Consider the following 27679-nt stretch of genomic DNA (forward strand, 5'->3'; position numbering starts at 1 on the left):
TGGGAGAGCAGGGGGGCTTGGTGGTCAGGTCCTGGGACAGGGCCTCAGAGAGTCGGCGGGTGAAGGTCTGGAATTGAGACGAGCCCAGACGAGTCCTCATCAGCTGGCACACCTGAACGCTGCAGTCCAGGTTCAGAGGCAGGACCCGGAGAGGAGGCAGGGCAGGCCGGCTCCTCGGGTCCCGACTGCCTCCTCTCTGGGCTGCCTCGTCCACGTTACACCCCGTGCAGCGGTTGTGCTGCTGGTGGGGCGGGTGGGGAGGGTGGGGCTGAGGCTGAAGCTGGTCCCCGCTCGGATGAGGCGTATCCGGGCTCCCACTTTTGGGCTGGAGTGTGTAGATGGTCGGGAGGTGCTGGGTCGGGTCCTGGGGCGTCAGCGCCGGGCTCTCCGGGCCTCTCTGGAGGCTGATGCGCTTCCTGAAGACGTCCAGAGGACAGACGCCTTTGATGGGGCTGAAGCCGCCCAGAGATCCTCCGACGAAGTGGCGAGGCAGCGTGGAGAGGAGCACGCCCGGAGCAGGAGCCGCAGAGTCCCCCGGTCCGGCTTCGGCTCCTTTGGTTTGTGCAGGAAGGGGAGGAAGGGGGCGGACATGGGGGAGAGGTCGGGGGTGAGGGGCATGTTGACAGGGAGGAGAGCCGGCTGGATGGGCTGCAGGGACGGAGGAGAGAAGAAGAACAAGGAGGTCATGGAAAGTGTTTATTAATATTTTGTATCTGTTGTCAGCCTTTAAAAAGGCTTCAACACGCATCTAATATTGATAATGAAATACTAAATATATGTATATGTGGGATGAAACATTTCATTTGGAAAGACCTTCATGAATAAAAGTGATGGGATGTAGCTCTCTTCTTGTTGCTAGTGAGGACCAGCAGACTTTTCCATACATTACACACATAGTGATGATGACGATATTTATCTTCCGTATCACTTTTATTCATAAAAGGTCTTTAAAACTTGAATGTCTCATCCCACTGGTGGATTTCACTCTCTCGCTCTGAATACTGGAGCTGGCTGTATAAATCTGACTACACCAGCTGAAATTATATTATCGCACTCGCACTATTATTATCATATTTATATTGCAGCTCTGAATAGTTTAAGTAAGTTAAAAGAAATAACTTTCAATATTGCGATATTACATTTAAGTCCTATCAAGCCTACAGGTGGTGATCATTTCATAAATGGTAGTATGTAGCATGGATGAGTCATCATTTCAATGACTGTAGATCTAGTATATGACCGTAGAGTTCGTTACCCTGTGGGTGCTGCTGGGTGTCGGTCCACCTTCCCCTCTGACTGGAAGCGGAGGACTCTGCTGCTGAGGCTCGGGCGCCGTTTTGGCTTTGGCCTGCTGCTGAGCCATCATCTTGGCCTGAGCGATCAGCGTGGCCTTGTTGCGTGTGCCCGGCGGCCGGCCTCGGCCTCTCTTCATCATCACGGCGCCGATCGGGTTCACGGTCTGCTCAGAGAGACGAAGATCAGCGCTCACATCTAGGGTCCTAAAGCCTCCGCTGGGTGTGTTCATGTCTTTAGGATGTTGTTGGGTTTTTGTTTTTGGTCTTTTACTCTAGTTGCACTTTCTTGTATTTTTTTTACATATTACTTATTGCTGTTGTACATATAATGTAAAGTTCATTGAGTTTACCAGCATTGAAATGTTCAAATATCAATACATTTCCCTTGTTTGCCATCTCTATTAAAGGATCTTTGCTTTCTACTAAGTTCCTAAAAAAACAGCTTCCTCTTAGTGTTTTCACAAAGTTGCTGAGAGCAACTTTTTAACAAAAGGCGATTTCACAGATTTCATACATGAAGCAGAATAAAAACTTTAAGTCAGTCATGTGATATTTTTCATAGCTGATATAACAAATGTTTAAACTTTAACAGTGTAGCAGAAATTTTACCTGGAAATCCAGCAATGGTTATGAAACTAACTTTATTTATTTAATTGAATCGGTGTTGTTGTACACTGAAGAGCATTTTGGACAGCTAAGTTAATCAGCGATGCAAACTGACTTTAATTTCCAGTCACGGTGGTGCAGAGTTGTGCTAACCATCATCTCCGCTGTGGATTGTTTTGACGTGGGCCGACTGGATCTTTGTTAACTCACCACCATTAAAATGTACTTTAATCCAAAACATTTAACCAAAAACTTCAAAAACAGCCAAAGACAGGGCTGACACACTCTTCATTTTAAGAGTTTCTCATAACTCTGCTACTTAGGAGCCACTTATTTCCAAAAGGTTTTTAAAAAGACTCGTTCCGATGTTGTTTTCTAAACTTCACAGTGTTTCTTTAAGACCTGGGATGAAGAGCCCAAGTTGGCAAGAACACATTTCTGATTAAAAGATGCTTGCGGTGCAAAATGGCAGCAAAAGAGAACAGAACAGGAGGCAAAACGAGCTTGAATAAGCAGCAAAGTCATTACATAATGAATCAAAAATATTAAATAAACTATTGTGTACAGTCTGTCACTCACAGTACGAGAAACAGCAGCAGGGGTTGTCGTCATCTTCTTGTCCTTGGATTTGGGTCCTGGTTTTCTGCCTCTCTGAAGTGGTTTCCTTCCTCTTATCCCTCTGGGTTTCGGAGGCATGGGGGATTCTGGGATTTTGAATTCTGCTCCTCCTGCTCTGAGGTGCTCTTCATAAGGAAGCATCAGCCTGAGACACACACATAAACACACACATTACAGGAGGCTAAGTGCATGGACATTTACAATTAGACCTTTTGTTTTAGCCTGAATGATTTATTCATATTTTCAGGATTTTGTCGGTGGGGTTGGTGTTTCTGTCTGACCTCTCGTAGTGTCTCCTGGTGCAGGTAGCAGCACTGGTGCTGCCGGGGCATCCTCCCAGTTCGTTATAGACTATTTTCCAGAGACGGTCCAATGTCACCTGTGACAAACACACACACACGCACACAAATGTGAAAATGATCAGTTTTGAAATTCTGCAGAAAAGAAACGCGTGTTTGCTGGGTTCACCTTCTTCATCATGAAAAACGAATGAGGATTTTTAATCAAGTGTTCCCACAGCTGGGAGGTATTTTAGGATTAGTCTGCGTGGGTTGAATGCAAATTCATTTGAATGAGAAATGAATTTTTTTTGTGCCTGTGAGTGGAGTGGTGTGTGTTGAAACAATTACATACATTATACAGTGTGTCATTAGGGGTGTAACACTATGTTGTATAATGCAGGATTGTTCAGTACAAGGCTCAGCTCAGTACAGAGGATGAGATGAACGATTGAACGGGCCTTTTGTTGTGAACAGCGCAGCACTGAGCTGAAACTACACCGCCCGTTTCTGTCCCGTTCTGCCTGTTTACATTGATTGTAGAGCTGGGATTGTTGTGTGTATATTTACTGTAAACTGCTGAGGAATGATTGATTGTCACTCAATGTCTCAGCCAGAACTCCACTGTTTCATTTTGCAGAGACAAATATTGACTTGAATGTTAGTGAATTAAAAAAGGTAGGGTGGATTTTTCTGTACTGAAAATACCTCCAAGCCATGAATTTCATAAATGGTCAACAATGCGATTAGTAACATTTTCATATTTAATGTAGAATAAGTATATCCTTTTCCTATAGATTGCTGCTGACTTTTACCACCAAAAACAAAGTAAAACCACGATCAAGATGTGGCACCATTTTAACAAAACACAGGTTCTTCTTTTAAACACATACATATTTCAAAAGGTGGCAATTTGAATTACTTGCAAGTGCACAAAAAAAAAATAGCAAAACGGCTAACTGTTTCCCCCTGCTCCCAGTCTTTATGCTAAGCTAACTGGCTGCTGATGGTAGCTTAGAGTGGTTTCAATCTTCTCATACATCTCTCCACAAGGAAACAAATAAGAATTTCCCTTAATATCAAACTATTCCCTTAAATAAAAAGGTTAAATGGGCTAAATAGTGAAACTGAAATAACTTGAAGTGACTCACCCTTTTGTAGCCTCCAAGCCGCTTGACCACAGAGTACATGAGGAAGAGGTCAACTAAGGAGAGAGAAGGTGGACATGTTGTAACATCAGCAGCATGGCAAGTGGAAATTTTTTGGAGAAATACAAATATAAAAACACTGCAGATAAAAGTTGTAACTGTGAAATAAAAACACTCAATTTCACTACACAAATGACAAATGAAAAACCGATGCAAATTGTATTCTATTCTGCCTGTAAAGATCCAGATACAGAAACAAACCCTCCTGCTTTTATATTATCAGGGTTTGTCTGCGGCTTCAATGTGATGTAACAGATCAGGTACGAGGAAATGTTAATGATCCTCAGGCCAAAACAGAGCGCAGAAGCACCGACTCGCATCAGGATTCAGCTGCCACATATTTACATCAAACACTATTAAAAACTTTTGTAATCAGTTTATCTAAATTCAAATTATAGTTAATATTTAATTGAACTTGATATATATATTGTATTTTATCAGAATTAATATTTAATTACTTATACAATATAAATATATAAATACATTTGTATATTTTTAATGAAAAAGTGTTTACATTTTGAGTTGTGGAATTATTCTGCTGAATGTATTTTTGGATTGTTATATTTTGTCAATCAGCTAACATAATAGTTGATGTTGAAGGCATACAAAAACTTGAACTGAACTTGAAATATGACTAAATACAACTAAAAAGCAGATAGAGATAAATGTAATGTTGTCAAATATCTTTTCTTTTAGGAGAGCAGAGAGTTTTGAGGTTCATATTCTTATAAATAATGCCACATTATCATTTGTACACTCATAGTGAAAGTGAATTGTGGTGATATGATCAGATTGTGTTATAAAATGTTGTTTTCCAAATGACCAATCTCAAGGAACTGTAAATAAAAGCCAAAATAAAAAAACTCTGCCTCCAAGTTGCTTTAAAAAACTCAGTTATTGCAGTAAAATGGATTTTCTGCAGTTGGTAAAGTGTGAAAGGGCGTTCGACAGCAGAGATAAGAAATAAAGCCTGAACACACAGAAACAAGTGTGATCGTGAAACCTGTCGAGCAGGAGTTTTCAGCTGCAGGGCGTCCATGTTCTGGCGCAGCACTGTTATAGACTGCTGTTGTTTCTAGAATGTGATTTTCTAAATTACTTTATTTTTTAAATGATTTTATTAATCTGCTATTTTGTGGGATATATTTAGTGTTTCTGATTTAGGGTGCCAGTCTGTAACTTTTGGCCTCTTGATAAACATTTTTAATCTCAAAAGAGTTAAATTCTGGTTAAATGAAAAGGTGGAAAAGAAATGTTTTCGGACAGATTTAGCCACAAGCATGATGGGGATGAACTGAACCTATCAATTTCTCAAATGCCAAAAGAGCACCTTTTAGAGAAAGAAAGAACAAAATACAGAAGGAAAGCAAAGGACAGAGTTCAAGTAAAGGCAAAAAGAAAGAAAGTAATAAAAAAAGAACATAAGAGAAACAGAAAAGAAGAAAGAAAGAAAAGGTAACAAAGAAAGAAAGACAATAACCGCGAAAGGACAGACAAGACAGACAACATGATCAAGAAAAGCAAAAATGAAAGATGAAACAAAATAGGAAAGAAAGACCTGTAAAGACATATAGAATAGAAAGAAAGGGAAGACAGGAAAAAAAGACAGAAAGAAAAAACAGAAAAGAAAGAGACAAAAAGCTAAGGAAAGAAACAAGGTTAGATATTAAAGACATAGAAGAAGAAAAAATTGCAAGAAAAGGAAAAGACTGAAAGAAAGATTGAAAAGAAAGACGGACAGAAGAAGGAATAATACAAAATAAAAACAAAAAAGACTGAATAGACTCACTCTTCTTGAAGCCGAGGTTGGGGACTTTGTGGATGGGCGAGCCGAGGCGTTCCATGTGGGCGAAGAGCTGATCCAGGAACAGCTGCTCTTCAGGGTCGGGGAGCCAGCTGCCCTCACAGCCGACCTCCACGCTGCCCATCACGTTCTCCTGAGAGGAGAGGAGCGTTACAACAAAGACTAACGAACAACTAGTTTAAACCAAACCAGTTAGCAGAGTCATAGATATAATGGAACTAGAAGCTGTCAGACGTTTTCATTCAACGCTGAGGTCGTTTTGAGGTTTGTTTCGTAAAAATGTCAGTGAAGATATGTACTGAATGTTCCTCCTTGTTAATACAGTAATTATCAGTTTCCTTCATCATCTTAAATATGCCTCCACTTTTCATATCTACATGAACAAGACTAACAATCTACAATAGCGCCTGTACTTTAACACAACAGTGGTTGGAGCTAAATGCCAACATCAGCATATTGACAAGGCGAACATGCTGCATTTTGCAGGTATAATGTTTACCTTGTTAAGTTTACATTTTAGCATGCCAACATTTTCTAATTAGCGCTAAACAAAGTACAGCTGTGGCTGATTTTATTGTGTTATTATGCATTTCTTTGCTTCTTGAAAGATGCTTTCCTCACCTTTTTTGGTATTCATCATGTTTTATTGCAACTATTAAAATGTACAACACTGGCTCTAAGACTCGTAAAAACCTGCTAGTTTGTGCATTTAATTAAGCCTTTATAAAAAACAATTACAAAGTAAACAAAGAAGATACAGCTGTGAAAAAACTGAGATTGAAAAGAAAACCTGAAGCGTGAAAATGACATATACAGAACAAACCTTCATCCTCTCGATCCAGGACTCTGATTGGCCGGAGTTCGGGGAGTCTTTGTCGTCTCGGCCTCTCCTCTTGCGAGGTCGCCCTCGAAGACTGAGAGACGGACATCCTGCAGAAAAAGAAACACAACAAAAAAAGGCACGGAATTTAAGTGCTTGCCAATTATTTCAGAGAGCTCCAGACTTCTAATAAGTGAGTTCGGAGTGACACACAGAGGCAGCAGCTACACTTTGTATTATTTTGAAACGTTAATGTTCACATTAACCAAATATAAATTATAAAATGTGTCATGTATTATCTGAGCTATAGAATACAATCATTCTGGTACACTGAAACAAAGAAACACAAAATATAGAAATGACCAATTAAGATGATTATATATAATATATCAACTTGTCAATACAAGTTTTCCATTTTGGAAAAACTGGAACTGCAATTATATTTCTTAGGTCATTAATATTCATTGACATATATGTAGTTACATGTGCTCTAAAAGTTTAAAACTTTTAAGACTTTTGAAACAAATGTCTTTATGCCTTTTCATCTGCAAATCACCAACACAATGCTTGCTGAGCTTGTTAGCTTTTGGATTGTTTTGTTTCATATTCATAAATAAATTTGTGTTAAACCAAGCTACAAACTTGACACACAGAAAACCTGGAAACAGTTTGATCCAGTATCAGAGTATTTCAGACAAATAACCTTCTTTTGTCGCCTATTGAGAAGCATTTTAGGAAAAAAGGTTAATAAAAAGATTTGTATTATCGTCAAGTATCACTCACTGAACTGCAAGGAGAAGCTGGCGCTCTCCAGCGTCGGGTGGTTGAAGGTGTCCCTGCAGAACATCAGCCGGATGTTGGACAGCGCCTTGAGGCCTCCCAGGGCCAGCAGGTGGGGGTCCTGCAGCCCCGGGCCCCTCGCTCCGTCCTGGATGCGTCTCTGCAGGGAGCGGAAGCGGCAGTACTGCGGGTAGCTGAGCACTCTGATGCCCTGACGCTCCACCAGGTCGCCTGAGAGGAGAAGTGATGAGTCATGTTACAGATTCCGCATGATGTCCATCTCCACTGCACTAATACTATCATTACAGCACTCACCACTCTGCTGCTCAGAGTTTACATTTTTGACTCATTATTTTTCCATCACTGTACTCATCTCTGTTCTTTGAAAGGCTGTTAAGCTTTGGTCAATGAAACTTAAAACTTCCTGCAGAGGTGTTTCACAATAAAAGTCGTCAGGACATAATTCTTGACTTTTCTGGTAGACTTTTATTGTGAAACGTCTACAAGAAGTGTTAGATTTATTTGTTGGTAGCATAACACATGATTTGAAAAATAAAAACTGTTAATATTATTAATTGACTAAGAACAACATTTATTTACTTTATGCACTAACTCCACCAAACCCCCCCAATCACTGTGGGGTCTAAGGGTGCGTTTGATTTACTTACTCTCAGTTTTGACTTGGAGCTGCTCGCTGCTCTTGTTGTTGTCGCTGCTGATGTTACCGTCGCTGCTCTGTAGAGGCTTGTGGAGGCCGTTGGTACCGCAGGGCGCCGGCTTCAAGCTGCTGATCCAACCTGCCGACTCTGCACACGCCCATTGCACCAGGTCCTCCACCCGCACCACCATCTTCCTGGACACCGCCAGAACCTCATCCTGAAACACACGGAAGAGGTTCATTCCATTATTAGCCTTCTGTTCTGGATGAGCTGTTGTTCTTTTGAGATTTAAAAGATTATTAAATAAAAATATCATGCATCAAATTCTAAAGATAGTAAAAAAAACACTAAACCATGTGACCAACTAAATGAATACATTAATAAATAAAGGCTTCAACATCTACTTGACATCTTTAATCACTTAGTCACTGTGGGAAGTAGTCATCTTCTGGTAAATAGTATTATTTTAATCCAACACCACCAGATTGACACTACTCAGTGTGTAAAATGGCAATGCCTGCGTACATATTTACTTTGTTTCTTTATTCTGGTGTCGCCCAAATGCTTCTTCTCTTTTTCTGCAGCATGCTAAAGCTGTTGTTTGGACAAGAAAACAACGGTTCCTGAAAGTGTTTCAGATGTAGGTATTTAAACAACCACGGGCAAAGGCAGGGGCATCATTCCCACAGGTTCTACTTTCAGGTGGATTTTTTAATTAAAACGAAGGAAGTATGGATTTACAGAGAAGCAAAGTATTCCCGCAGTTTGGCTGACTGACAGCTGAAATTGACTGAGCCAAAATTATTTTCAAGTCTGCTCCATGGGAAGAAATCACCATTGTTTATATGTATATATTCATTCATTTCATCTCCCCACCCACCCTAGCGAGTGACGGGACTCTACCTCAAAACAGCCGAGCTCAAAGTCAGACTGGGAGCCTCAATCAACCACTGGATACGGGTAATAAGATCAGAAATCATATATATTTATTTGATTTAAATAGATGTCTATGCAGATCACTCTTCAATTTTTCTCTTGAGGAAACTAAACATGATTTAAGTTGTAAGAGCATTACACAACACAGGCGTTCAAACAGTATTTCCATTTTGTATTCATTCATTTATCTCACTAGTCACTTGATAAAGTTTTATCTTTAAATTAAGTTTGAAACGCTGCATTGATTGTTATCACTACTCTTGACAAAGCATGAGGAAGGAGAACAGGCCAGAAAACAAACAATGAGAAATGACAACAATGGACTAACTTTTAACTCGATGAAGAAAAGAAAATCTGGTTTTGGCTGGTTAGCAAATAGAAGGAAAAGATGATTCATACACATGTGCAGGCGTTAGATGTGGGCCAGAAGTATTTTTAACACTGTTACTGTAAGTTTATTACAAGATTGTTAGATTCTTGTCACTCCGCTCCTCCCAAGCTCCACCTGTTCAACTTTCACCTGATCGTTCATAGTCAGTCATGTGAAGGAGAACTGTCAAAACATGTGCCAACTCTCAAAAATAAATAAAATAAATCTTGATTGGTTTGCTGGTGAAGTCTTGACATTAACGTGAGAACACAAAAAGAACCTGCTGAGTCAGAGACAGATCAGGCTTTAACTTCCCAAATAAGGATTGATAATAAAAAGTAAACAGCTGTGTGGCTGAAAACACAAAATGAGCTTGAACTAAACCTTCCATTCTTTCCACCATTAAAAAAACAACAAGTGATTTAACGTCTTTTCACAGCTTACCACACAAATATCGAACCATTAAAGTACTTTTTTAAAAGGCCATACGGTGAATTTGTCTCCAAGTATGATTAGAAACTAGTTCACATATTAACTGACAATCTAACAAAATGGCACTCTGCATTTCTATGTACATAAATGTAATTCTCTGTTAATTTTCTTTCTCATTATTCTCAAATATATTATCATATTATATCTCATTATACAGTTTATTTATATATTAGATACTCCTGCAGTATATGAGGTAAAATTAGCTCCAACTCAACCAACTACAACATTAAAGTATTGCTTATATATTGAAATACACCAATAATAATAATAATAATAATAATAATCCAATAATATAACACCGATTGAGTACTTTTACTTAGAAGTGCCAATACTTCTATATACAAGTCACATTTTGAACACAGGACTTTGTTTGAAATAGAGTACTTCTATAGTGTTGTATTGCTACTTATACTTCAGTAAATTGTATGAGTATCTTTCCCACCACTGCATGTGACACAGCATTTAAAAATAAAAGAGGAAGTTTATGAGACAGAAATGCATTTTGGACTTGGTCACTATTTATTCATCTGTAAATCATTTTCCATTGTAACACAGGTTTCCTCTCTTCTCCTCTTTCCTCCTTTCTATCTGAATTTAGTCTTTGTTTTTATTTGTGCAAAATGAAATCTGAGCTCCAGTATAAACCAAACAAGCCAGTGAGGGATATTTACAAAGTAGTTAGAAGCTAAACAGTCAAACTGTATTTGTCCTTATTTACTAAAGAGACCACACAGAGGTTTTGCTGAGCTAATATGAATGAAAAATAAGTTGGCTTCAAAAAATATCACTGGATTACAATCTGTGACGCATCACTTTATTGTTGCAGCTGGTAAAAGGTGCAGCTTATTTTAATAACTTTATATAGTGCTGGGTTGATTAATGTATAATAACACATCATAATCTTTAGTTGATTATATTTTGTATTCAAAATCTACTGAAGTACAAGGTATCATTTTTCCCTCTCAGAAGTATTGGTGTAGAAGTAAAAAGTAGGGAACAATTGAAATACTCAAGTCAAGGACAAGTACCTCAAAATCTTACTTGAGTAAATGTACTAAGTTAAAATCCACAACTGATATTGAGTAGTTAAAACTAGCCACATTTTTGTACTTTGCCTTGTAGCATTTTGAATGCAGGACTGTATTTGTAACAGAGTATTCATACTCTGTGGTATTGCTCATTTGGTTTTACTTTTAAAAGCTCTGAATACTTCCTCCACCACTGCCTGTTAAGCAATTTCTAATATTTACTGCAAATATCTGGTCCAGCGAGTTCAAATGTTTTACATGTGATTTTTCATAACTGATTCCATCTCTTATCTTTTTTGTTGAGCTGACAATGTTAGCCTGTTTCGATAATATTTGCACAAACCAACTATATTGTAGCTCATTTACGTCTGTGGTATAAATTGGAGCTGTAACAGCTGACGTCTCCTCCCATTCCAGTTTGTCAGGTGTGATCCTGTTCAGTCCTGGACATACTCAAACAGAGCTTCACCATGTCATGAAATAGGCTACTTCTTTGCACATTAAGAACACATATTACTGTGACCACTACAGCAAAAAATGCAGCAAAATGGAGGTGCGTTTGTGTATTTAACTTGCTTTGGTTACCTTCACATGAATCTAACATCCTTTGTTCAGACTTGAGTCCTGCTAAAATGTTACAGGTTCAGTCTTGTACGATTACAGTCACGACTTTAATGTAGAGGTGAAGATGGTACTTATTCAGAAGTCAGTTAGCGTAGCTTAGCATAAAGACTGGAAACGGAGGGAAACAGCTAGCCCGGCTCTGTGCAGAAATTGAAATAAAAACAGCGACCAGCACATCTAAAGCTCAATAATTAACACGATGTATCTTGTTTGTTGAGTCCGAAAATGTTTTCAGATGATTCCTGTAAAAACAACTTTCAAAAGGCTCAATTTCAAACCAGGAAAATTCAGAAAATCCATAAAGAGACATCAACAGTGGAAATATCTAGGTTGGAAATGTGGAAAATTTGGTTTCAGACACGCCATTATCAAAGATTTACATTTGGGTAATACATTAGTCTCATTCCCAAAGGGAGCTTTTCATGTGAAAGCTGAGCTGCAGCCTGAATGTGAACTGTGTTAATCAAAAACACCCAGCAGCAGAAGATATCCACATCTGATACTTCTTACTCTATTCATGTTGTGTTTAAAGTATTTTTACTCTTTTTTTGTTAAATTTATATTAGGCAGATCATTAAATTATAGCAGACCACGGAGAGTTTAGATGTATATAATGTTTTTTACTTAAGGGTTAATTTAAGATTTTTGCATGAGGACAAAGGAAAAGATAGTAAAGACAGTTTTTGATCAACAAGAAATCTTTGACTTATCCTGTTTAGGTTGTTGGCCAAAGATGTTTGGATAAAAAAGAAAAGGAGGGAGAGTTCCTGTGACAAGATTATTAATAGATGCATTCCCCAGATTGTATTAGGGAGACGTTCACTCCCGTTAAGAGACTGCAGGAATTGCAGAATGACATCACTCTGATTTTTCATGCTTCATATTGAAAAATGCTCATAATGTATGTGGTACTCTAGTTTTTAAGGTTAATTATGTTTACTTATCTGGCTTTAATTGTGGACAGTACATTTACTCAAGTACTTTATACTTCCACTCCACTTCAAAAGCAAATATTGTACTTTTTACTCCTCTAAATGTATTTAATAACTTGGCAGAGTCAGATTAATAATACAACATTTTACAACCACAAATACATTCTGATGTATGATCAAAATAATTTGACCCCCAAGGGTTAATTCAAAAGCTAACAATAGAGGTGTTTTTCTTATTAAGGTCAACCTCATGATATAAACGTGATGGACAAAATAAAAGTAAAAACATATGGTCTTCTAGGAACTTTTATTTTGTCTCCAGTGTGTCATATCCTGTGGAGGATATGGCCTTATATAGACGTTTTTATATGCGTGTGGTTTATTTCTTGGTGTAGTTGAAGGAAAATTGAATCAAGAGTGTGTAATAAAAACATAAACAGGGCTCTACAGAATTAGTTACATAAATAAATGGAAGAATAAACATGTGACTGAAATATCCTCCCATGTGGAGATGAACGCTTGGAGCAAGGCGCCCGTGACCTTTGACCCACCTCTCCGTGCTCCCTGGTCCGCCCCTTCGGTGTGTCCTCAGGCAGGAAGTAGAGTCTGGCGCTGGCCAGAAGGTGGCGTCGTGTCTGGTCCTCCCACAGTAAGGTCACCTAAACATGAAGAAGAAGAAGAACACAAAGTCAACACAGTTGTCTGAAAACCTTTGATTACTGGGGGTTTCCAAACAGCATTTTTTATTCGTGTATTTAACTATAAATACAATAATAATATTTAGTTTGAACATGTTCTTCTGAGAGCTGAGAACATTCTGCAACCTTCAGGCTGATTAAACACATCTGACTGAGCTCAGAAATGCAAAGTAGTCAAACTGAAAACCAGCCAGTTACACTTGACAGACAACATTTGTCAAAAGATTAAAGAGTTTAACAGAACGTTTCTAGAGTTACCAAAACTCTAGTTAACCTATACCACTGTTAAAAATAGGTAATGCTGGGAAAGAGTTGTGTACTTTATAATTTGTGATACCCAGAGATATCCTCAGGCAATATTATGGTTTTTTAAAAATATTATTGTGTTATATTATAATGTCTTGTAACCTTGAACGAGAGGGAGATACGCAATGTTTGACATTCACTGCTTTAAGAATTTAAGATAAAACCAGATTAAGAGTCTAAGGCTTTACTTAGATACAGTGGGGATTTGAGCTAAAATAAATATGTTGTTGTGGTTTAAGTGTAGACCGGGATACAGAGATGAGGATACGGAAAAGGAAATCAGGTGAGTGTCAGACAGAAAGATGAATATTGAGCCTAAAAAACAACAACTACAGGCTGGTAAGTCGGGTGTTAAAGACGTCATTATGTGAACTGAACTGAAGTGGACCAGATTGTTCAGGTTTGGAGGTCAAATGTGATTCTTGGCTGAATCAAAAGGAGACGTTTTCAAGCTGTATTAAAATGTAATTAAACTTGAATAAATACAGTTGTTGGTAGTAGATGTTTAAATGGATATCAAAAAGGGAATTATGAACTTTTTAACTTCCATCCAAAAATAAATATGCAATTGGTAAAAGTTTATGTTGAAGAACATTCTTTTTGCCATTGTATCAAAATCAGTGTAGGGAATCCCCCTAGCGGGTCTCCCACCACAAATACAATCTTACTCTAAGACTAGTAGTTATCTTGAATAACTATGTTGAATACACTTCCTGTATGTCGCTTTGGATAAAAGCGTCTGCTAAATGACTGTACTGTAATGTAATGTAATGTACTCTGTGGGAACCACTGCACCGTGTGTTGCTGCTGCAGTCTGTATGTTAATCAGACAACACTCAGTGGTGAAAGCGTTTTAGGTCTGACTGTGAAAGACTTTTACATCAAAGTGACCGGAGGTGTTTATTCTGACACGAGACCGACATGTTGAATTGCAGATTTATGCAACGGGCTGCGCGTCTGAAAAGGGGCTCCATTTGTTGTTGTTTGTTAGTGACCCATTGATTCTTACTGATTTGTATTGATTTAGTAAAGAAGACAAACTTGTTAGTTCAGTTTCTTTGACTCATTTGTTTTAGCTCATTGTTTCTCTCTTTCCAGTGTTTAGTGTTTGAACAAAAGACGTCCCATCCGTCATCACAATCATGTACTGTCAATACAGAACTGTCAACCTAAATACAAGCTCATTAACGCTTCTTCAGCTCCTGACCTGAATCCACTAAATTTAGCCTTGCCATGGGATGTAGACTCAATAAAACATACTATTAGTCTACTATAGCTCATGTGAGCAGGCAGGAGTGCAGCAGCGTGACCCATTTAGGATTCAATTAGTACAATTAGTTTGGGTTAGACAGCAAGTTTAACAACAGTTAAAGGGGCACTACAAAGCAAATTTACAATTTTGGTGAAAACAGTTGAATAATGTCTTCTGTGGCTCTGCAGGAGCTTTGTAAAATCACACCTGCTGTTTATCAGTCAGGGATGGTCTAATGAATGATATCAAGTTGCATTATGGGAACTGTTGTATCCAGTGTTTATGGAGCTACTCGGGACTAGAATTCTGAATATCTCTGCCTCAATTAAATTTGTTGTAATGCAAGCTTTTTTTAGTAATGATTCAATAGTATTACCTTTGATGTGTTAATAAACAAGCTGTGAGCAAAACATTTGAAATATTATCACCTTGTAAAGTTTATATTACTAATGCATAACAATAGCTTCAAATCATTCACAACCAGTGGATCCGAAGCAACACGAACATTCACTGTCTAACGTTCACTCTCTTTTAGCGCCGCTTTTGGTCTCCACCATCTCCTGAGGGAAATATCTGTCTCTTTATCTGCTTAATGCTCAACTATGTTCACTAGCTGCTCTCTGACTGTGTGTGTCTTCTGTTTACTGCTGAGCAGGTAGTGTAACCTGTCAATCTGAGGGGAACTGCAGAGTCAGCTGACAATTCTCTTGGTTCCTTAAGAAGAGCGACCCCCTTTAACATTATACAGTCATGTGAGCCGTCGTTGTTATTAGAATTATGATGATAGCAGCTTTAATCTGACATATGAGCAGGTAATCTCACCTCTGCGATGCATACTGGATCCTGCGGGCCACAGCGGATGAAGTAGAACTCCCCGAGCTTCCACACCTGGACCGGCCCGTCGGGTTGAGCTCTGCTGCCAACCGACTTATAGAAGGCGTAGCTGCCTCGCTGGCAGGAGGGGGCACCCAACCACTGAAAGTAACAGACAAGACAGCACTGATGAGGAAGAGTTAAAGACCCACGTGCGGCTCAACAGGCTGTGGCACCCATGGCATTTTCACGGTTTGAGTTTGGCATTTTAATAACGATCGTAGACCAGACTAAACACCAGAGACAGAAATACCATCTGTAGTTGAATGTGATCTCAGCTTCCTGATGAAGCAACATAAGACTGAGAAAAGGAAATACGTTAGAGATGAGGAAACTAAGATTCTCTAAACCTAGAGGTTCAGGAATAAAGGAAAAGAAACTGCAGAGAGTCAACGTTAAAGAGTTAAGTCATATGTAACAAAATCTTATTTAAAAATCACATTTGTAAAAACATAAATTATTACAAATCAAGCCAGCAACATTCAGTTACGTCTCTCTCACAATTAACGTAAATGCCGTTTTGTAGAACAAATTTTAAAAAAGGTATATTCTCTCCCCAAACATCTTTCTACAATGATTTATTGCCTTTATTTAATAGTGATCGTCAGGAAAGGGGGAGGATTCGAAACCCTCAGCCTTGGTACATTCTCAGTGTTATAAAATTCTGCCTTTTCTACAATTATATATTTGCATGCATTACAAGGGGAAAACACCAGAGATAAATACAATGAATATAAAGTTTAAATGCCTGTGTGCTACATGGAGCCCAAGGTGTCTCCCCTACGTTTTCTAGGGTGCGTTCAAGCCACAAATTCAAGCCACGAAAATCCAAATCTGTCAACACCTCTGACAATAGAGGTGTGCTTGCAGTGAAGCAGCGTATTAAAGATGTATAAACAGCAACTCAGAGCAGGATATTGTATTACAGTCTATTAAAACACTCGAAGGGGAAATGTTAAAAATTAACTCCTCTGACTGTTGAGAATGCCAGAGACATATCTGCAACTCCTGATAGTGACTCAAATTATGTTCAGATATCAGTGAAGCTGAAGACAGTGATGCACTTTCCTTTTGTTCAACATGTAATGAAGCCTGCAGTGACATAACTACTGCCAGTTCTACTGCCAATAAAGTAAACATGACGAATATTAAGACATGTATAGACCTGTATGATCTTAATCATCTGTATGTCACAATTCTTTTCCAGATAAAATCCATTTAACTTTTTGACATTAGAAAAAAAAAAAATGAAATATCAAACAGCTGACTTTGCAAAAGGATAGCTTACTTCCTGTAATCATTAGCTACACTACAACACAGTGGTCACACTACCCGTTTAACTGATCTGAAAAGCCTTTGCATCCACGTGTTGGATAAAAATAAACATCCACAGTTAAAGGGTTACATTATTAGAAATATTTCAGCCTTTTAAATTTTACTTTCACCCTGATGCAAAGTATGAAGGCCACATGATTCCCGGAAAGCAGTGAATCATCAGCTGTAGTTAATCATTCAGTGTCTGTTATGTATTGCAGAGGATCCATCTTGTAAATTTGTTGTTTTCTTTTTTGTCAAGAACTAAATCTCACAGGATTTAGATTTTTCACAGGTTTAAATTTATTAACAATTTGGAGTGATTATGCCTCTCTGAACTCTCCTTTTAATGATTAAAATGTTATGTGTATGTTGTTAACAAAGGGCAAATATTAAATTGCTTGAGTATGCTGGGTAATGTCCACACTATGGCATAAAGTCATGTGACCTTCTCAGGTCACATCTCATCGGAGGGTCCTGCAGCCCCGTTATCACCTCATAACAAATGAAAGTAACTACTCTCACTACTGCTTTCATTTCACACATCAATTTCCTTCTTTATGACTTGAAGCAGCGCCACTCCTCATCACTGTGCCCTTTGTACGTACATGAATACCAACTGGATATCAAACCACATCCTTTGTGTGTTTTAAAGATATTAAACGCTGAAAGTAAGGGCTGTCTTATTTTAGAAATTGCCAAGAATTAATTATTAGTGAAATTGTACGCTTCACCTAAAATCATTCAAACATTACCACCAGCTGTAAACAACTGTTTTAATTGCCATCTTTATCCTTGTTATCATTTATTTATCATATTTTAATTATGTAAGTCAAAATAAAGTGTGTGTGTTCCTGTAAAACAGAGAACTCCTGCAAATTAGAGCAAGAATTCAGTGAGTTAACCTTGTATAAATAAAGGTTTCAGCTAATGTGCACCCAATGAGACACAAACCAACCACTTTCCTGCAAGTGCTTCAAAGTAAAAGCCATAATGCCCTACTCTTTGGTAGATGGCTTTTACTTTGAAACAGCTACAGGAAGTGTTGCATTTGCATCAACTTTGGAAACATGACAAATGTGTTCTGCTGCTCAGTTTGTCATGTGATGTTTTGGGCTCAGATTTAGGCAGTTAGAAAATGTTTCACGTATTTGCTGTACATTGTTGTTATTTATGCATAATTTATGAGGTTCAAAGGTCGGGCCTCACCTATCGACTATTTTCAGAATAAATTGATCTGTAGATAATTTTTTGGTCAATAAAAGATGAGAAAATACTGAGAAATGTCCCCCACAAGTTCCAAAAGTTCAAAGTGTTTTGTCTGGATCAAAAGTCCAAAACTGATGGATTTTTTATTTATAACAAAACAAATATTTGGTGCTTAATAAATGATTTTAACAATTTGAGAAATTAAAAAGAATATATTGTAGCTTCTTTCTTATATTAATCTAATTTTATAAAATCTCAATCAACAAAATCAACACAACACTAAAGCAACTTAAAGTCCAACAAGCTTTAAATTAAACGTCATAGAAATGCGTTACTTCTTTATTATGAAGTGTGTTTTTGTTTCTTCTTCCACGTTTTCTTATCTGACAAAAATTACAAAATCGTATTTCTTTCCCCAGAGCTGACAGTTATTGTATAGAAGTGTTTTGACAGATTCTGTCACAGCAGTTTGACTTCCTTCATCTGCTAGTCAGTGGGAGTGTTCAGCTGCTGTGACTAAACCTCAATTTTCATTACACCTTCATTTCATGTGGCTCAAAAAAGGTGGATGTTTTGACGCCGTTTGTCATTTTAACGTTGAGGTACAACGGAAAAAAACAACAGAACAGATCGTTGTTGTAAATTGGAAGCTTTGAGCTGCATGCTGGTTTATAATGGGTCCTTTAACAAGCACTAAATGAACCTAATTCAGAAAACGCCTGTATTACGCTTCACTTCAGCAGAGGCTTATTGTTAAATCTCAAATTGGGCGAGGCACTGTGAACATTATTCATCTCAGTTTCTCTCAGGGGTTAGACCTGCTTTGAATGAAATTTCCCTTTATGTATTCGGAAGGAATAAATTACAATCAAGAGCTGAAAACAATTAGTCGATGAGGAAATTTTTTTAAATCACATTGTCTGCAAAAGGTTTTGTTAAGCTTTCTTATATGAAACATAAGAAATTTAAAAACAACAAAGGTTCTCTAGTTCGAGCATCTTCTTTTATCTGCTTTATATTGTTGTAAACTGAAAAACTGAAAATGATGATGATGAACGCCATCTTGGACTCTGGGAAATTGGGACAGATATTTTTTCATAGATTAATAACTTGATACTGAAAAGAATTATTAGAAGCAGCCTTACCAAAATAAACATTGTTTATATTTCTTTAAAACAAAAATATATTAGAGCTGAAACGACAAGTCGTGTTGCCGATTAGTCTACAGACAGATCATTTATTGGCAAAACATTTTCAATCAATAATAAATAGCCATTTTTTTAAAGCAAAAATACAAAAAGGTTCCATCTTCTCAACTTTGAATATTTTCTGTGTCTTTGTTTTGAAACTGAATATCTTTGGATGTTGAACTGGTTGTTACCACTGACACGTCCACCATGTTTTCTCAAACAGGTCTTACAGAAGCATTCAACCTGATTATTAATGAAATGTATTCATAAAGCTGCTATAGGTGACTCATACTTCATAATCAATACATTGAATTTCTAGCTGTATAATGAATTAATAGAGAAAATAACATTAATGACGATGAAAATAATTGTATTTTGCAGCACTAAAATGTTGAAAAATATAAAATGCTAATATTAAAACAGACTTATTAAGTATTGATAGAGTGTTCATAACCTAAAATATGTTTTCCAGCAGTCATACTGGCGTCAGCTAATGGGGATCCAGTTAAAAAAACCAATAATACACAAACAATAAACAGCAGCTTCCCCTTTTTGTCCTCTAAATGGCGAATGTGCCATTTGGCTAAAATGAATCTCATGTGGAGTTTGTCTTTGTTTAATCTACAGCTCGGTTTACATGGAGCTTCCTGTATGTTGACACTCTGTAAGAGATGAGGAGCACTTGATCCGTCTTACCTCACAAGCAGATAATGCTTGCTGTTTGTGGGTGTTAACGCGGCTGGAAACAATAAATCAAGCTCACCTCGAGCGGGTTCATACATCTGAAAGCCAATACTGTCTTTAACGCTGCTGCTGGCTGAATAAACCTGCAGTTTTGATTTCACTGTTTGGTAAGAGGAAGTGTGAGGAGCCCCGGGCCTCCGACACCCAGAGTGGTTTGTGGAAAAGCATAAAACCAAAACACACCTTCAAAACATGGAGGCAGTTTGTCTTGATTCCACAGCTGTTTCGAGGCTTGGAGGTCTGATGGCGTGTCATTAAACTGGTTGCCTTTGTTTCACACATCAGTACCAGACCTTTAAACAGAAAATACTTTCTCCTTGATGATTATCTGTGTCTGCCAGGGAGCTACCATTTTGGATCTTGCCAAAGCTTCAGTCAGCTGTGTTTTTATTCACATACCAGTAAATCCACAGGCCGATCTGACTTGTTTTAACAGAAACTGAGTGTAGTTCTTTTTCTTAATAATGCCATTTAAATATGAAAACAATAACAGAGATACAACATAATAGTTATCTAGGGTTTTTTTTTGCTTATATATTACAGCAGGTTATGTTTCACTCAAAAACTTTTGACTCCAAATAAAAAGGTCACATCTGGCGAAAGTTTCAATTCAGTTTTTTGGGGACTTTATGTCAAGGTTAGAGTGTGATTTAGCAAAAACATGGCTTTTGTTTTTGTATAAACAAGTACAAATAAAGATTTTATTTATATATAATATCTCCCAAATGCCTTCTTGATTAATGAATTTGTTGTTTGATCACCTTTAGGTTTTAAAACCTATAGATGAGTACAGTTTATCATAAAACACAGCAAATATTGTAAATTGGAGAAGCTAGAACCAGTTGATTTGGCATTTTTCCTTAAAAAAAATACCTAAGCCAATAAATTCCATATACATTTTGTATATTTTCCTTTAGATCAGATGGAATTATTGTTATTAATTATCACCAGACTTATCCTTTAATGATATTAAAGATGTATCATGCCTCCTTTCTTTATGAAAATATCAAAATGTATTCAAGATGATCGACTCAAACGTGAGCAAACCAGCTGTTTTATGTACAACACAGCAGACATGATGTTTTTACAGCCCTAAAACAAGACAACGCTGCCATGAAAATACTGCTGTTTTTTCTGATATTGAACCCATCTCGCAGCCTCTGCGTCTCTGTAATCCCCTGTTTGGAGTTAGAGGCGAGAAAAGACTGAATTACAGCAGCTTTACATGAAACATAATATACAACCCCACAGCTGCAACGTGCAAGCCGCAAATGACCCGAAACATCAAACAAATATTACTCAGTGACACACTAGGCAGTTATTATCCTTTGTCCGGTTTGAGGCTGCAACCGTTGATTATTTTCACTACTGAATGATCAGCTAATGATCTGCTGATTAATTATTCGACTTTTCATTTCCGAGAGCCCAATGTGGCGTCTTCAAATGTCTTGTTTTGTTCCAACGAGCAGTCCAAAACCCAAAGATATTCCGTTAAGAGCTGCAGCAATTAGTCAAAAATGTATCGAGCGAGAAATGAATTGGCAACTATCTAAATAAAACATTTGTCCTTCAAGACATTTTTTGAGAAAAAAAACGCCAAAATGTAGCTGGTTCTCGCTTCTCAAATGGGAATATTTGCTTTTACGTCCTCTGTGAGAGTACACTCTTCATTTCATTGGGTTTTGGACCGTTGGTTGGACAAAACAAGACATTAAATATGGATTTTGAAATTGTGAAATACATATTTTTTTAGTGAAAACAATCAATTGACTAATCAAGCAATTGGCATTTGTGAATGAAAAAGCAAAACAACTGAAAGTTTGAATTGATGCATCACATGCTTACATTTTGAGTGGATCTAATCAATTAGTCGACTAATTCCTTGAGATCTATCTAGTCTTATCTCAATGTTACACGCAATTCATAGAATTTCAGTTAACTAACAAAATTAAAGAAAGCTTTTAACAAAAGTTTGCGGTGAGTGTTAAGAGCGGACACTAAAGCTTATTTTCAATGTAAATTGATCACCAAGTCTTGAAAAATGTCTCCAAAATGTCCATCTGAAGTTCCCAGAGCCCAAAGTGACATCTTTAAATGTCTTGTACTGACTGAACAAAGTCTAAAACCCAAATATATTCAGCTTACTATGATACAAAACAGAGAAAAGCAGAACATTCTCACATTTGAGAAGCTTTAACCAGAGAATATTTGGAGTTTTCTTTCTTTCAAAATGAATAATGAATTGATTATCAAAAACAGTTGCTTTTCGGTTTTCTTTCACTCTAACAAATGTATCAAATGATTAATTGTTGCAGCTCTAATGTTCGAATGAAGCATCGCTGAACAATTTAACATGTGTGACAGATTTTTCATATTAAGTGAATCAAATTAAGCGGACAGAGGTCACATTCACCATATCTACACGATATAAAAGTCCTAGCACACGGTATAAGCTCAGGCTGTGTCCGGCTGTGCAGCTGCTTTTCATTTATTTTAATAAATGGATTATGAAGATTCGCAAAATATAAAAAAGGCACAAACTGTATTTCCTCCTCGATCGGTTTCTAAACCAGCCAGTCAATCGAGTTTCCCTGCCTGCTGCCTAAATGCAGAATCTTCTCAAATCCTCACTCCTGTGTTGATCATCCACAATCCCCACCCCTACCCAGCACACCCTCCCCCACCCAATACTCATACCCCACCACAGGCAGAACCTCCTCCCCCACCCGCTGTAGCTCTGCAGACCAGCTGCAGCAGGCCCAGGATCAATTTTTAGAAAGATACGGAATAAATGTCACAGCAGAAAATATACATCAGCCATACACAGGGATATTAATACCAAAAAAACATCGCCACATAACATAATGCAGTCATGATGTTTAATTACGTCATGATAGCATATAACAGACTCTTTAAAAAAGGACCCTGTGGTAAAACTGTAAGATACCAAAAAAAACACTTGTGAAAAACAACGTCAAACGAGACAAGCTCACTATCACTTGGAGACTTTGAGTCTCTACATGAACTTGATATTTGTATTTAAATAAATATTACGGTTACACCCGAAGCGAGACTAAGACTGCAACAGACAAGGTCACTGTTGAATGTCAAACTTACTCTATATGCCCTGCTATATGAGGTGAAACTGAAAAGAACCACAGGAGGATTAAATCAAACAGAGTTCTTGTGGACTATTATAGAGATACAACAAGAGCACATTTAAAATCACTGCAGGGCGTCTTAGATACTATACAAAGCCCATAAAGCAAGAATATAAGAAGACAGTGAAGAGAAAGTATCTAAACAAACTGCAAGAGCCTATAGGAATATCATTAAGACACGATAGGATGAAATAAATGTTAAATATTCAATGTAAAGCCAGCACTGAGTCCCACAGGTACATTTCAAGTCAATATTAAGATGTTACAGATGTGTGCTTTAGTGATACAAGAGCGATTAAATAAAATAAACTACAGCTTAACACAGATACAATGTAAGGCTCTAAAAATGTTATATTGAGTCATTAGGATACAAATAGCTTTTTATGTACAAATTATGAACATTAAGTTTGATAAAAAACACTACCGAGTTCCCTGAAGGCAGTTTTCGATGATATAAACAAATAGAAAATATAAATCAGAGATGTTTCTAGGTGTGCGGCCGCAGTAAACTCATTATCTACGCGTCCAAGACGCACACTGCTTATTTGTATTTATTTGTGTAATGTTTTGTAAATAAACATATATGAATGAAACATAATTATAACCATATTACATCAAATACTAGTTACGATTTGTCAAAAACACAAATTTGATTGGAGACCCACTAAAATGACCACCTGTGGGTCCTGCAGACGTCACTCTGAATACATTAAGACATTAAGTCTCTGCTGTGTGTTGCGAGCACATAGGTGAATATAATCAATGTTTTTATGGATTACTATACTGTGGACGTCACATGAGGTAGTATAATCAACAAAGACTAAACAGTGTCATTAACAATAACAGCATCATTTTATATTTGTATACGAGCTGAATAAAAAAGGAGAAATAATAGATTAAAAGTAAGTGATCTCTACAAACTTAATATGATCCACTATATGAATATTGTAGCCATGTATTCAAGGAATATTATCGTAATAAAGGCTTTTTATTATGATACAAGGGACAATATAATACAAGACACAACAGAGTACTATAGACAGTATTAGCCTCTTGACGAGTATTACAGGATTATTTAACAGGCATTTAAGGGAACACAAAAGGAGACTGAATAACATTAAGAAAGGTAAAATCACTATTTAGCTCCACAGGTAGAATATAAGCCCTTATTAGTATTTAAAATATATTTTACGTAATATTATAGTAATAGTCTAACAGGATTCAGTCACCATGAAGTCAGATTAGGTGTCCACTGGCTCCTGTGAGCCTCTAGAGAGAATTATAGGTTTATTTCTGGACCATCACACTGGATTCAATATGAGATGGAATATAATTAAGTGAGAATTAGACGGACAACGTATTAGACATTAGAGGTATAATAAAAAGGAGCATTAAATCATTTTCTTTGACAAAAATCGTGAATGAGTGGTATAAAATGAGATAAAATCACTACTTAGCTCTACATACACAATATACGCCATGAGGGCTAACCTATATTATTGATAAATTCAAGGTCTAAGAATAGCATTAAATCAGTTAAAGCCACCACTGATTCCTGTAAGCCACTATAAAAAGGATTTAATAGAATTGTGGTAGGGAGATTATGATAAAGATAAAGACACTATGGTGTATGATAAGACACAATCATACTCCATAAATGAGTATTATATGAATTTCAAACAACTCATTGACTACGCCAAACCAATCAAATTCATTTTTAAGATTATTATACGCAATATGGTACGTAAATAAGCATAGTTATGTATGATCAGGACAATATTGAGTACTATACGACAAATATTAAAAGGAATAGTAAACAGTTACTTATAAGAATATGAGATGGAACAAGAAAAGGAAAGAATGAAATACGATAATAAATGAACTGGTGAGCTCTACAGAGTATCAGCCACTGTAGAACTATCATATTATGACCATAATATAATACTTTGAAAAACTTAAAATAAAGACAAAGTCTCTACGGATAAGGGGGAACCCCTCCAAGTAAGTTCCATTTGAACAGGAAATGGAAAACAAAGAAGGATAAGAGACTATTGAGTACTACAGACTAAGTATTATGGAAGAATACTAAACAGGAAATAGAAGAAAATAATTAAGTAAAATACAATATTGGCCACTAATGCCAGATTATAGATACAGAATATATTTAAATAAAATTAAAGTATAACTTCAAGATACGGAATACCAGTCAGTCAGAAAAAAAGCTAAACAATTATTTAATAGAGCTGCAACTTTTGTATATTAATGATGGATAAAGCTAGTGGTTATATTCCTGACTAGGCTGAGTAACTGTATATAAAAATCTCAAATGTCCTTGTTTTGACTACACAACAGGCCAAAACACAAAAATATTCAATGTACTATCATATAAGACTTAGATATCTGGCAAATATCAATATTTCAGAAGCTGGAACCAGATCATTTGGGGAATGTTTGCCTGACAAATGATTAATTAAGTGACAAAAAAAATGAATGCAGCTGTCCATGAACTGATATATAAGTTCAATAGATAATCAATAGTTTGAGGTTATTTGTAGTTATACGAGCGCGTCAAACAAGGAAAGTTCACAGTGCTATATATCTATATATATATATATATATATATATATATATATATATATAAATAAAAGCAGGAAGAGCAAGTAAAAATACAACAAAGTGAGATCAAAGATTAGCTTTGCAGACAGTTTTAGCCCCAGAATGAATATTAAACATGTATTTAACTTAAATTATAGTGAGACCATATGATAAGTACCACCATCAAGTGAGTATAATGTATCATAAACATACTATTATGAACTATAGGCGTGTTATATGAATATCTTTTTTTTTTCTTTTTTTTTCTGTGGCCCTGGGGAGGGCCAGCTGACACAGTGCTCCAGCCTAGTGGTGGAAACGAGGCAGGGCTGAGCAGGCAGGAAAATAAAAACCACATAATATAATCTGAGCTGAGAGGCAGCCCTCTGTCTAAAATGTGAATACACACACACACACACACACACACTCACAAGAATTTAAGATGGAAACCCTTAATCTGCCCCTGCATACGTCAGTTCTCGTGATATTTCTGTAATAATGCAGTGAGATATATATATATATATTTTTTTTTAATACACAGTTTTCAGTACGGGAAGGAAGAGGGAGGAGGAGGGAGGGAGGAGGGGAACCTTCCGACGAATATTAATAAAAAAATGTCTCGTAAATAAATAAATGTTATCTTAACACACAGTACTGACCTTGACTATATCCTGTTATTCCAACAAAACAAAAAAAAACACACACACACACACAAGTTCACCACAGGGAAACTCTAAATACTGCAATAAATTAATATTTAAATACAAATATATTATTTAAAAAATAAATATACACAACCATCGCTGGAATATGAAATATAACCAACGTCACTACATGAAGGATTCTTGTCCACACAAAAAAAAAAAAAAAAAAAAAAAGAAAATGACTTCGTTTTAATTTCGACAACAAAAAAAAAAAAAAAAAAAAAAAAAAAAAAAAAAAAGCCACATTGCTCAAGCTGTGTCCTCTGTATGTTTCCTGGGTTTGTTGGAGGCAGACACTAATCTTCGCTATTTCAAGTACAAAAAACTCAACATTTCCCTCCTCTCACTCACACACACACACAATATTAACATTCCTCCTTAAACTGTGGTAATTACACTGGAGACAAAATGTCGGGAGGGATTTGATAATAATATCAATATGCTTCCTATTATAAACCAACACTGCTGCTGCTCCACCTAGTCCCTGTCGACTACAAAAAAAATAATATATATATATTTATATTTATATATATATATAAATTAAATTGTATTTAGCCAATGTGTTGTTAGTGAGTGGGGGTTGGTAACGTGAAGCCAGAGGAGAAGCAGAGCCTGTCGACACGACACACAAAGAAATTAATCATTAACACGGAGGAAATATCAGAAATATTACAGCGGAATTTAACGGAGGACTGTCGGCTATAAAACGAGGCTCCAGCTCGGTGTCACAGCCGACCGTTTCACCGCAAAACAGATACAATGTACCAGCTCTCTTCTCTACATCTGCTGCGGGAACACAGAGAGGAGAGAAAAGAAAAAAAAAAAGTTGCGCCCGGTTGAATAAAAGTTGCAATTGCAGTCAGAGCAACTCTCTGTGGCTGGGCTTAGTCTGATACGGGAAAACAATCAATACGACATGCTCAAACTAAATGAAATCAAACACCCCAATATGCGTTCACCGCACAGCCCCGCACGGTGGGAATAAAGCCCCGCAGAGCCGGCTGCGTGTGAAGGGGAGAAAATCATTTATTAGTAAATCATATATCGGCTTTACCTGTATTGCATTGTGCTCCATTGCAGTCCTGCATTCCCTCTCTGAGGCCCCTCTCCGGTTACACCGCCGGGACTCGCCGTCACACAAACAAACGCACCAGAAAGAAGAAGAAGAAGAAGAAGAAGAGAG

At 37.1% G+C, this 27679-nt stretch overlaps 1 protein-coding gene across 1 annotated transcript; it reads right to left on the minus strand.

Moving 5' to 3' along the window:
• Window positions 1–275: 275 nt before the first annotated feature.
• zgc:77151 (uncharacterized protein LOC337153 homolog) lies at window positions 276–27679 on the minus strand. Its single transcript, XM_054625915.1, has 12 exons — window positions 27551–27679; window positions 15529–15681; window positions 13002–13109; window positions 8078–8285; window positions 7413–7640; window positions 6633–6739; window positions 5795–5942; window positions 3949–4001; window positions 2801–2898; window positions 2481–2664; window positions 1256–1459; window positions 276–648 (listed from the first exon to the last, which is right to left on the minus strand). The coding sequence occupies exons 1-12, from the start codon at window positions 27569–27571 to the stop codon at window positions 373–375; spliced, it is 1788 nt and encodes a 595-aa protein (XP_054481890.1). The 5' UTR covers window positions 27572–27679; the 3' UTR covers window positions 276–372.

The sequence above is a fragment of the Anoplopoma fimbria genome, chromosome 24 (assembly GCF_027596085.1).
Source record: "Anoplopoma fimbria isolate UVic2021 breed Golden Eagle Sablefish chromosome 24, Afim_UVic_2022, whole genome shotgun sequence".
Lineage (NCBI taxonomy): Eukaryota > Metazoa > Chordata > Actinopteri > Perciformes > Anoplopomatidae > Anoplopoma > Anoplopoma fimbria.